This window comes from Eurosta solidaginis, chromosome 3 (genome assembly GCF_040869045.1).
Source record: "Eurosta solidaginis isolate ZX-2024a chromosome 3, ASM4086904v1, whole genome shotgun sequence".
Lineage (NCBI taxonomy): Eukaryota > Metazoa > Arthropoda > Insecta > Diptera > Tephritidae > Eurosta > Eurosta solidaginis.
The window spans coordinates 15,976,777-15,989,286 of record NC_090321.1 but is presented as its reverse complement, the minus strand read 5'-3'; the positions used below and the strand labels follow the sequence as shown (position 1 = coordinate 15,989,286).

General features: G+C 34.4%; 1 protein-coding gene across 1 annotated transcript in view; it reads right to left on the bottom strand.

Annotated features, from left to right (window-relative positions):
• Positions 1-1,584: 1,584 nt before the first annotated feature.
• LOC137245848 (tyrosine-protein kinase-like otk) overlaps positions 1,585-12,510 on the bottom strand; it is a 111,154-nt gene continuing 100,228 nt past the window's right edge. The window contains exon 5 of the mRNA XM_067777063.1: positions 1,585-2,073. Within this exon, the coding sequence (XP_067633164.1) occupies positions 1,585-2,073 (489 nt within the window). The remainder of the gene's footprint in view (positions 2,074-12,510) is intronic.

The window sequence follows — 12,510 nt, the reverse complement described above, 5'->3', positions numbered from 1 at the left end:
ACTTGTTGTTACTTCTTTCCTTCTTTCTTCATTTGCACGAAGACAACATCTCTGCTGATAATAATTTTCTTTGTCTTCACATCTAACATTCTATATCCTTTTGCATGTTCATCGTATCCTACAAATGTAAGTAATTCAGACTTTCTATCCCATTTCTTCCTTTTTTTTTAGGAATTATAACAAACGCCTTTGAACCAAATATTCTTAAATATTTCACATGAGGGATTTTCCCTTCTCATCTCTCATAAGGCGTACAATTAATTGAGCTTGTTACTATACGATTTTGCAGGAAGTTTGCCGTTGAAACCGCCTCAACCCAAAATAAATTTGATAAATTTGCTTCTGCCCATAAACATTTCGACATTTCAACTAAAGTTCTATATTTTCTCTCAGTAACACCATTTTGCTCTGGAGTATAAGGTACAGTATATTGTCGCTGCACCCCCTTAGAATCGAGAAAATTTACCAGGGCTTTCGAACAAAATTCACATCCGTTATCAGATCTTATTACTTTTGGATAAGTGGCAAACTTGTTCCTAACATATTCCATATACATTTTCAATTTATCAAATACCTCTGATTTACTATGAAGTAATTACAGTACGGTGTATCTACTATAGTCGTCAATAAATGTTATGAAATAAATCTTTCCACCTGGCATTATAGTTTGCATAGGTCCGCAAACATCCGTGTGCACAATATCCATTACTGAGTGAGACTTTATACAAGAATCACTAAAAGGTTTCCTAGTCATTTTATTTTGAATACAAATATCGGAATTCTTCTTTATACCGCAACTTACAAGTTTAAATTCGCTTACCATATCTTTGTATTGCATCATCTTTATTGCGTTAATGTCCCGATGGCCAAACACTTTGCGTCAGTAATGTTGACAATTTTTCAGCTCACAATTTTTAACTTGGATAACCGATTGTATGTTATTTTGCCTTAACAAGAATAGACCATCATGAAGATGTGCTGATCCGATTTCTTTACCATCAGTCGTTTGAATGCTGCAAGATGTATGCTGAAATTGTACCACTAACCCCTTTTTTAGAATTCTACTCATAGACATGATTTTTCCATGAAACGATGGAATGAAAAGTACACCTTCAATCTTTACCAAATGCTTTTCTCCGTTTCTATTATAAATTTAATTTCACATATACTTTTACCTTCAGATATAACCGTTTGACCATTTGCAACAGTAACTTTCTCATGAATTGGCTCATCAAGCGTTTTAAATTCATGTATCTCTGAGTTGATATGACACGTAGCACCGGAATCGATGACCCAAGATTTCAGATCGTACGAAACTCCAAAACAGTAATTACCTCCTGCCTGACTGCTACCTTTAACTTCATTGACGCTATTGTTGCTGTTTAATTTCTTTAATTTCCAACAATTCCGTTTAAGATGCCCTTTCGCCTTACAAAAATGGCAACGCTTTTCGAACTTTCTATCATACTTCTCATCTTTCGTTGTCTTCAATGCTGTATTATCATTAAAACTCACTTTTCGCTCGCATTCCTCCAACATACTTGCCTCTACAACTTTCAATGTGAGATCATCCATTTTTCTTGCTTACAATGCAGTCACTAGGATATCAAATGCAGATGGTAAGCTACTCAGAAGCATAGCCACCAACCAGCGAACTGAAAAACTTGCTCCTAACGCCTCTAGCTTTTCAAACAACACCTTCATTTCCATTATATGCTCACTGATACTGCTACCTTCCGAAAATTTCATGCCGCATATCCTTCTCATTAGCCTGACACTACTACCGAGTGTATCCTTTTCGTGATGACTCCTCAAAATCTTCCATGATTCACGTGCATTTTTAGCTTTCTTGATTAGCAAAAGCTTAACACTTAAGCCTATGGTAACAGTCGCTTCGTCATCTAACTGAGTCCAAGCTGCATCTGGCTGCTTTGGCGTTTCTTCTGCAATGCATTTCCATGTACCCTCTTTCTTTAAAATTAGCTCCAGCTTATACTTCCATAAGTGGTAATTATCATTATTCAATTTAGCAAAAGATCCTTTAACGAATTCCATCATGCGACGGCCCATAACCTATTGCAAAGTAATTGTGCAGTGGATTTAAAATATAACAGGAATGATCTTTATTGTATGAGATTTTATAACACAGACAAAATAATTTTTCTCTATTTGAAAGGTATTGAATCAAATGTACAAGCTTCTTTTGTAGATCAATAAAATACAAAGTATAAACTAAAACAAGTACATTGAAATTGATATTTCTAACAGAAATGAGTTTCCCACATTTTACTATATTGATAATATCTCTACTGTAAGCTCTTCTTTGACTTTTTTAAGCTCTACCAATTAAATTTTTTATTTGCAATTTGCCTGACTATATTTCTTATACTTGCAGTATTCCTGATAATATCCAATCATTACATTCACAGGTTTCTTTAAACTTCATATATGTAGGTAATCATATAGGTGTACTTGAGCTCACCGAATGATAGCGAATTATTTATTATCTTTGAGTTTTTATCAGCTTGATTTCGATATGTTATGAGCTTTTCATTCTTCTTTCTTCTTATTTGTTTCTTAGCGGCTTGCTATCGCAGGGTTAAATGTGTGTGATGGATTTTATAATAACGTTTTGAAAGTACATATGTGTTTTATAACAAACCGATGAGTCTACTTTAATAAATCAAAAAAATGCCGATAAAAATTGGTAATATTTCGATAAAATATCGATAACTTTTCGATAGCAAATCGATAGAGTTTTCATTACAAAGTTCATAGCTTTTCGATAACACACCGATAACAAATTGCTAACCCTTCGGTAACAAATATATACGTATCTGAAAACATATTGATATCCTTTTGAAAAGAAAAAACCAATACCTCGTCCATTAATAAGCTGCCAACAAAAAAAGCATATCTATGACACATGATAATATACGAAGTATGTACTGTGCAAAGAATAAAATATGCAAAGAAGGCAATCGGTATAAGCTTACAACAACTTAGGATTGACGTGGCTGAATGCGTTTGTAACACTTCAACCATAGTAGGAGTGCGGCTTCGAGTCCCACTCTTGGGATCGAATTATTTGAAGAGATTTACAATGTGTAATCGAAAAAGCTGTCGCCTTACCCGTTCTGATGTCACGTTGTTTAAGTTTTGTTCAAATTATTAATTTCATTTCATTTGATTGCATTTTACACACATTTTTTTCTTTTTGCAAACAATTTTTTTTTTTTATTTTATAATTTTTTTTTTTTTTTGTATTTTTACGTAATTTCATTTAATTTTATTTAATTTATTTTATTATTGTTCATATAAATCTCATCAAATAATTCACAAAGACTTTACAATCAACAAAACCCCAAAAAGAAACAAATTTCAACTTAAACCTAAATACTTTACCACGTGCTTGTTTTTGTAAGCACGTTTTGCATCAGTAATAAAAATTACGCATTTGCACATGTTTGCTGTGGCTCTTTATTTCCAACAAAAAAGCAGTGTATACATCTGTTCGTGCATTTGCATGCATATAAAATTGTATTACTACTCAGAGACTTAAAAATTTATATGTAGGTGACGTGTTTGTCTTGAGTTGCTGTGTGATTTGGTCATACATACATACATATGTGTGAACTCTAACACGTATTAGTTCCTATAGACGAATTGTTCTTCAATGCTGCATCTACATTCTGTCAAAATAAATTATCTCGTAATTTTTGATATCAACACAACTGAATTGTTAAATTCAGTAGAAACAGTTTTACCTTTTTCAACGATACGCTAAAAGGTTCAAAGTTTAAAACGTAGATTGTTAATACTCTAAACTAAAATTTCTATGACAAAAAGCTTTTTTAACACGCTTATATTAGCTTCATTTGTATGTTTTTAACTCTCTAGGCTACGCGCGCAAAGATACCCATCTAGCGGCAGTTATTGAAGAAGGCAAACGAGTTGTGTTTAATAGCGGAAACACGAGCCTCTGTACTACGGCGTGTTGTTTAGTTTTATTAAACTATATTTATGTTATTATTTGTTCCGTAAGAAGTATAAGTATTAATTGTGGCTTGGGCTAGTATATTTACAGCAGCCTTAAGGCATATACGTTATACTGGGTCGATTTGTATGGACGAAAGTTAACCGATATCGCGCCATCGATTTTTCGATAGGACTTGGGCCTAAGAAAAAAAAGTTCCACTACGCATACCAAAAAAAAAATAATAATTTTCAAGCCTGCGAAAAAAAAAAAAACGGCGAAAGGGTAAATTTTTCGACTAAAACACTCCCCAAAACCCATAAAATATTTTTCTTTTTCAAAAAACTGTTGTAAAAACGTTGGCGATAACATGTGTAGTGGACTTTTTTTCCTGAGCCCAAATCCTATCGAAAAATCGATGACGCGATATCGGTTAATAAATCGACCCGGTCATATTACACTTTCTTACTACGGTGAAGTAATTTAAATTTTTTTTCGTAGACAGCCTAATGTGTAAATAAATTTACCTATGAATTGCAGTTTATGCAAAACTTTTTATTTGAATAGCAAAAAAATGTTACGCGCATGTTGTTGAAGAATTGTAATGGTACTTCTTTTTATTTGCTCATATTTGGTTGTTTTTTGTTTTGGCTTAAATATGGTTTATTAAAAAAATCCCTATTCAATTTGTACATACTTTATATAAACTATTGTATCTATGATTACATATGCTTCGAAAGTACTAACAAGCCACAATAAAGCTAACAAATAACTGTTTTCTATAGATAAATAGGTATACGATCTGGCATGTTTACAGGTTTGGCCAGATAAATATTACAGTCATTTAAAGTTTTGTATGTATTACAGTAAGTTTTTGAAATTCTCAACAGTTTCGGTTGGCAGTAAATCCAAAATAATCCTTTCAGTATTTTCGAAATTACTTCACTCTATTGTAACCGGATCAACTGAAAATGAAGCTACCCCTTTAACAGTTTTCAATAATATTAAAATCTTTTTCCTCTTTTTTTGTAAACTCTCCGAGTTGTTTACTAAATTCTTCAAAATCGTATCTTGTACAGAATTTTTCGTTTATTTTCAGAATAAATGTGAAAAAAAGGGCGGCGTCCCCCACCAGACCAAAATCATTTTAATCATTTAAAGACATCCCACTCAGCATTTAGGTGATTCAATTTTGAATTTCCCTACATATAAATATAATTTGATTACTCTTTCTGACTAAATAATGAGTTATCATACAATTGAACAAAAGAAATAATCAAATATGAATACTTTTCATGATGAAAAACTAAAAAGCATTTTCGATCACTTTTTGGAAACATTTTTGAAGTCCTTTATTGACTAAATTTTAATATTTCATGAAAACCAACAAAAAGAATAATCTAATATGCTTACCTTTGATGATCAAAAACTGAATATAGTTTTTCAATCACATTTTGGAATCATATTTGAATCAAATGTGTTTTTTTTAGGTCATCAAAAATTTATAATCATTTTTCATTCAGCTTTCTGAATTTTTATGAATATATTTGGTGACTGAATAATGAATTGTATACTTGTTGAAATTTTACTTTTCATTAAAAATTTTATTTTTTTCACGTACACATATTTTTTCAATCATGAAGCTAAAAAAAATATATAAAAATTTTATTATTTATGCAAAAGATATTCTTCAAGACAAAAATAATGTAATGCTGCTCGTGAACAAAGATTTCACCAACCATTTCTCCCCTTCAGCTTCCCAGAAAATACATAATGATTGGACAATACAAAGGTTGTGAGCTATTTGAACCCCAGGTAAGTGAAACTATCTTGACATACCTGGATACGGCTTCAACATCCCGTATCGTATCCGTATTTTAAGATGCAGACGATAATGCTGATGTTCGATATGTTGCAGTCGCAGGTGTATATCGGTCAAGTTTGTTTGCGAGTTAGCTGTGGTTCGAATAGCTCACTTTCGCATGTTTCCTTCCCCTGATGGAATAAGATTACCATGTAGTATCTTATTTTGTATGAGATATGAAGAATAAATGCATGATAATCGCATTCAAAAATGATTCAAAAATCTTAACCAAAACGATTGAAATATGTTCACGAATATGATCAGAAAATGACTGTGATTACTCTAAAACAATTAAAGCTCAATTTTGCAATGGTATCAAATATGAACAAAAAGCGTTTCGAAATATGAATCATAAATGATTATTCAAGAATAATCACATTTATGGTACATTTTTCTCCCGACGATACGTTAATTTTCGAACAGAACACGCTTTTACTTACTTACTTACTTAATTGGCGCTTAACCGTCTAAACGGTTATGGCCGTCCAACAAGGCGCACCAGTCGCTCCTTCGCTCCGCCAACCGGCGCCAATTGCTCACACCAAGGGAGTTTAAATCGTTTTCCACCTGGTCCTTCCAACGGAGTGGGGGCCGCCCTCTACCTCTGCTTCCATAGGCGGGTTCCGATAGAAACACTTTCTTGGCCGGTGCATCATTTTCATTCGCATAACATGGCCTAGCCAGCGCAGCCGCTGCGTTTTAATTCGCTGGACTATGTTGATGTTTGCGTATAGCTCGTACAGCTCATCATTAAATCTTCTTCGGTACTCGCCATCGCCAACGCGTAGAGGTCCATAAATCTTTGGAAGAACTTTTCTCTCGAACACTCCCAAAGCCGCTTCATCTGCTGTTGTCATGGTCCATGCTTCTGCCCCATATAGCAGGACGGGTACGATAAGTGACTTGTTGAGTATGATTTTCGTTCGCCGAGAGAGGACTTTACTTTTCAATTGCCTACCTAGTCCAAAGTAGCATTTATTGGCAAGAATGATTCTTCGCTGGATTTCAAAGCTGATGTTGCTGTTTGTGTTGATGCTGGTTCCCAAATAAACGAAGTCTTTTACTATTTCGAAATTATGGCTGCCAACAGTAGCGTGGTTGCCAAGGCGCATATGCGCTGACTCTTTGCTCGATGACAGCAGGTACTTCGTTTTGTCCTCATTCACCATCAAACCCATTTTTACCGCTTCTTTTTCCAGTTTGGAGTAAGCAGAACTAACAGCGCGGGTGTTTAGGCCGATGATATCTTTTAATGAAATGCTTTTAAATTTGAACGTTTTTAATCATTTGGGGTATGATATTTAAATATTTTTTGATCAAAATTTTCAAAAAATGCTGGCTGGGATGTATTTCGAAATCTACACATTTTTGGGATGAATAACAAAAAATTAAGAAATCATACGCCATGTCACACAAATTGTTTCACATCTCATACTGTTCTTTGTCCAGTCCACAAGAAACGGAATCCTGCAAACTGCGCCAACTATCGCGGAATCAGCCTTCTTAATATCGCATATAAGGTTCTGTCATGTGTATTGTGCGGAAAATTGAAGCCCACCGTGAATCGGAATATCGGACCTTATCAGTGCGACTCCAGACCTGGTAAATCTACCATCGGCCAGCTTTTCACAATGCATCAAATCGCATTCTCAACTCTTCGTCGATTTTAAAGCCGCCTTCGGCAGCATGAAAAGGAGCTGCCTATATGCTGCTATGTCTGAATTTGGTTCCTCTGCAAAACTTATATGGCTGTGCAAAATGACGTTGAGCAAGCGGAAATCATACTAATTGCAGAACTTAACCGTTCTGGAACAATACTCCATAGAAGCATGCAATTACTGGCGTATGCTGACGACATTGATTTCATTGACCTGAACACCCGCGCCGTAAGTTCTCCTTACGCCAAACTGTACAAAGAAGCGGAAGAGATGGGTTTGATGGTGAACGAGGACAAAACGAAGTACCTGCTGTTATCAAGCAAAGAGTCGGCGCATTTGCGCTTTGGATGCCACTGTTGGCAGCCATAATTTCCAAATAGTAAAAGACTTCGGTTATTTGGGAGCCAGCATTAATACAAACAGCAACATCATCTTTGAAATCCAGCGAAGAAAAACTCTTGCCAATAAATGTTACTTTGGACTGATTGGACAATTAAAAAGTAAAGCCCTCTCTGGCAAATGTTATACACTTATCGCACCCGTCCTGGTATATGGTGCAGAAGCATAGACCATGACTACACCAGATGAGGCGATAATACTAGTGTTCGAGAAAAAATTTCTTCGAAATTTTTACGGACTGGACTTCTACTCGTTGGCGACGGTGAGTACAGAAGAAAATTTAATGATGAGCTGTTCGTGCTTTATGCAACACCAACACAGTCCAGCGAATTAGAACACAGCGGCTAAGCAGGCTATGTTGTGCGAATTAAAGATGATGCTCTGGCTAAAAGTTATTCGTATCGAAACTCACCTATGGAAGTTGAGGAAGACAGAAACCCCCTCTCCGCTGGATGGAGAGGGTGACAAATGATTTAAATTCCCTTGGTGTGACCAATTGGTGCCGGTTAACCCAGCGAAGAAGCGACTGGTGCGCCTTGTAGGACGACTATAGCCGTTTAAACGGTTAAGCGCTAATTAAGTAAGTAAAAGCTCCGTCACATAAGCAGTTTTTCATAAAGGAACGTTATACAATCTTACGCATAATGAGTAGATTGCACGTAAATTTATGGAGAACGGCAAATTGAGCGACACTGGCACCATCTGACATGAAAAAGTAGCCAACTTCCCACTTTTGTTGCAAGCAAAGCATAAGAATTAGAATTTGACATTTGCTTTGGCTAAGGGTGCTTTCACACTTTGCAAGTGAAATTGTTTTTCCCACACGTTGGTACTTTTCTAAAATTGTTCACGGTTAAAAACTACAATTTAACAAATGAATAGGACACAAAATTTGTGACAAATATATTTCTTGTATCGTGAGAAAGCTTATAACCCTGGTTCGCAAAATTTTGTACGTGAATGGGCATGATCCTCTAATAGAAATAAACTTCAATTGCCAAGTCTCAAGTTTCTGCATATTTACAAATGCAACATCTTGTGTGATTGTGGCGATGTTACTGGAATGCATAAGATTGGGTTTTGGACGCATCTATATGATAAACTTTCATTGTGTCTCGGCCGTAAGTAAAGGAAAGGAAAAGGGTGGAAAGAAAGCTAAGAGAAGAAGAAGAGGCAAGTGATTGTTTGTAAAGGAAAACGTGTGACTGGTCGGCTAGCTCGATATAAATAAAAAGAGGTGTGCTTAAAATTATTCTCAAATTCATTTTTTTTATTGTTTATGCTTATAATATTACTTTATGTTATTATAAAAAATTCTATTTTTCAAACATGAAAAGCTTAAAATACATTTACATATTATTCATCAATACATACATAACAATTAGTTTGTCCGTTAAATCTTTCCTGTGGCTTTTTAATTAAACATTTTTGTGCAGTTATAAATATCAAATTTCAAAAAGTTTTTAATTATCAAACAAACGCGTACCTAACAAAACCATGTTGTATTAGAAACTTGTTTCATTAGAACTTATGCTTGTATTTTATGGCAAAATGTGCGACAAAATTATGTCATCGTGGAAAATTGTGGATCCTCTAATAGAATATAATAGAGCATTAGGAGAGAATTAGCACATCGACAATAAAATGGAATAAAATATCTCGATTCGTACTTTATTTAAAAATACAAACGAAAATAATACTTTTCAGATCTTACTAACTAGATCGCATTTGACTTGCCAGGCTAAAAGTAACACTTTAAAAATTGATGAACGAAGAATTCTATGTAAATGTTTTTTATATATTACTTTTTTATGCTTATCATAGAATTTAAAGTAATTATACAAAAGTGCACAAATTTGATTTTATTTTAGCAAAAATGCTGATTCACCAACGCGTAAAAATTGTATAAAATTATTAGCCTAAATATACTAAATTACTTAGGAAGACTAAGCTAAATCTTAAACTTATTTTAAATGAAGATTTTGATTAGACTATTTATAGCGATGAGCATGGTATCCACCGCAAAAATTAAAAAATTCCATACAAAAAAAAAAAAAAAAACCCTCAAGAAAACTCATACGGTGTCTGCTACTTTTTTTAAATGTTTCTTTTTGGAAAACGTGCACAAGGGCACCAGCCCTGATTTCGCCAACAAATATATGTGCGTCTCATTATTTCTTAAGCAATACCCTGTAAGAACACAGTCGGTTAAATACCAGTGATAACAGTGACTGTATATGTATGTAGAGTTTTTTTTAATAGAATTAGCAATTCTATATGAGCGCAAGTGTTTTTTTCTCTTGTTTAGTGTAAAGTACAGTTCAACTTGAGTGAATTTTCAGTTCGAATGCCTAATTATAACAAATTTTTGTTTTATGCTATTGCTGGATCTGACTTTCATGCCAGGAAACTGATGCCGCTTCATAGAGAACAGAGAGCTAAAGGAAGTGGCAAAACTACGTAACTGCTCTATTATACAAGAAATACATACTGTGATGAATATTAACATTACTAAGTGATAGCAAACATGTAGGTCCCGTCCGGCCAATTTGTAGGGAAAAATCAAGAGGAGCACGACGCAAATTGGAAGAGAAGCTCGGCCTTAGATCTCTTCGGAGGTTATCGCGCCTTACATTTATTTTTTTTTTAAGTGATAGCAGCATCCCTAAGCCGACACTAAGCAACCACTCATACATACGTAAACAAATCAATCATCATTTACACATGTACATACAAGGCAACAGAGAGATACTCATCATCAGCCCAAGTAGTACTCACATATACACACGCATATGGCTATGCGAGAGGCTATAAACTACAAATACACACGTATATAGCTGGTAACCAAGTAGGAGATTCTAGAAAGAGAAACGTCTAGACATTTGGAGAAATATGCGAACAAGGCAACAGAGAGTATAAAAGCATCGCAAGCTGATTAGTCAGTAATCAGTTTTGATTTAAGCGCGCTATTGGTTGCAAAATATAAGTGTTATTGTGAAGTACTTTCAAAGTGGTCTAATAAAGACCGTTTTGCATTATTGAATATTGGAGTTATTTATTCAACAATTTAGCGATTCGAACGTTAGCAAAAGGTTGCAAACAAACAGAATTTCCCAAAATTCGTTACGATAGGAAATTTCTCCTGAGCGTTTTCTTTTGCTGTGAATACCGAGCTTTAAGTAAAAGTATAATTTTTACAAATTGTTGCATAAGTAAACTGTTCAACAAAAAAACAATTTGAAGTATTTTTTATTGATAATTATATTGCGTGCAAACGCTGACTTCTTAATTTGTTTAATACTTAAATGCTTCACTAGTGCTTTTTTGATGAGATGAATTTGTTAGTATCAGTCACTTTTATAAATGCTTTACTGGTGTTTCTATTATTATTTATTTATACAATAATTTGTATTCAAAGTATCCCACAATTTTGGGTATGTATGTATATGTTTAAGTATATTGTTTATTTTATATACAGTAGACAATTTTATTACTTATATGTTTAAGCTTTTATAAAATGGCTGTTAATTTAGCATGTGAAGCTCCTATATTTTTTTTATAAAAAATCTTATAACCTAAAATACATTCGTTGATAATTTTTGAACTGACTGACAATTTATTAGCTAACAAACAAACATCCTTTTCTAAGTATGTATAAACTTGTATATCTACCCAATTGGAAATTGAAAACAGGTAACTGGAAAATCATAGACATCGCTTCACTTCCGCTGAAATTTCCAAACTCTTTCTGCTTTTGAGCAATTCCACTGAGCTACGGGTTTTGTGTCCAGGATTTTATTTGCGTTACGGCGAGATATTCTAACCTTCAACGAGCAGGGAAAATGTGCAAAAGCAGCACTAAACTGTAAACCAACACGGTCCTGACGATAATAAGCTAATTTCCAACTGGGTGTGCTTGCAAATATATGTATGTATAGGTGCACATATTAGAGCGGGTCGAATTTTTGGGCATCGAAAACACGGAAAATTCGCATATGCGGAAAATACTCTACTCCGAGCAACATTGCTCAAGTCAGTTTGGGTATAAAAGCGATTTCAACGCGCTTATTTTTAGGGGGAAGTTTATTTTTTTTTACTTATTTAATCTACAGGCTGGTAAATCTTTTAGACTATAAATGCTTACAATAAAGTCACTCATTGTACTGGTATTCATTAATATTTATTTAATATACAACTGAGTTCGATTCAAGTTAGAGCTTGTTGATGATGTCGGGAGGCACGAGATTCCGAGCACTATAGCGTTTGGTTGTTAATGAAGTGCGGTTTGCAGTGAAAGTAAATTTATGTATAGTATTGTCGTTGGGAAGTAATACTCGATCATACTTGAGTGATGCATAGACAGCAGAAGCCCACTTAAGGGAAAAGCAAGTGAGAGGTATGCAAAATATTGTAATGCTTATTGAAATCCTGACACAGAGAACTGAAATGTTCATGCGATACAAAATTCGATCTGCAAGTGCTTAAGGAAAGTGGTTGAAGTATCTCGTGGGTCTCTACGACTATGTAATGTAGGTAACTGAATAAGTTTTAAGCGACTGCAGTAGGAGGGAGATTTCGTTCAGGATCCCATGGTACCTCATGGTGTTTTTACG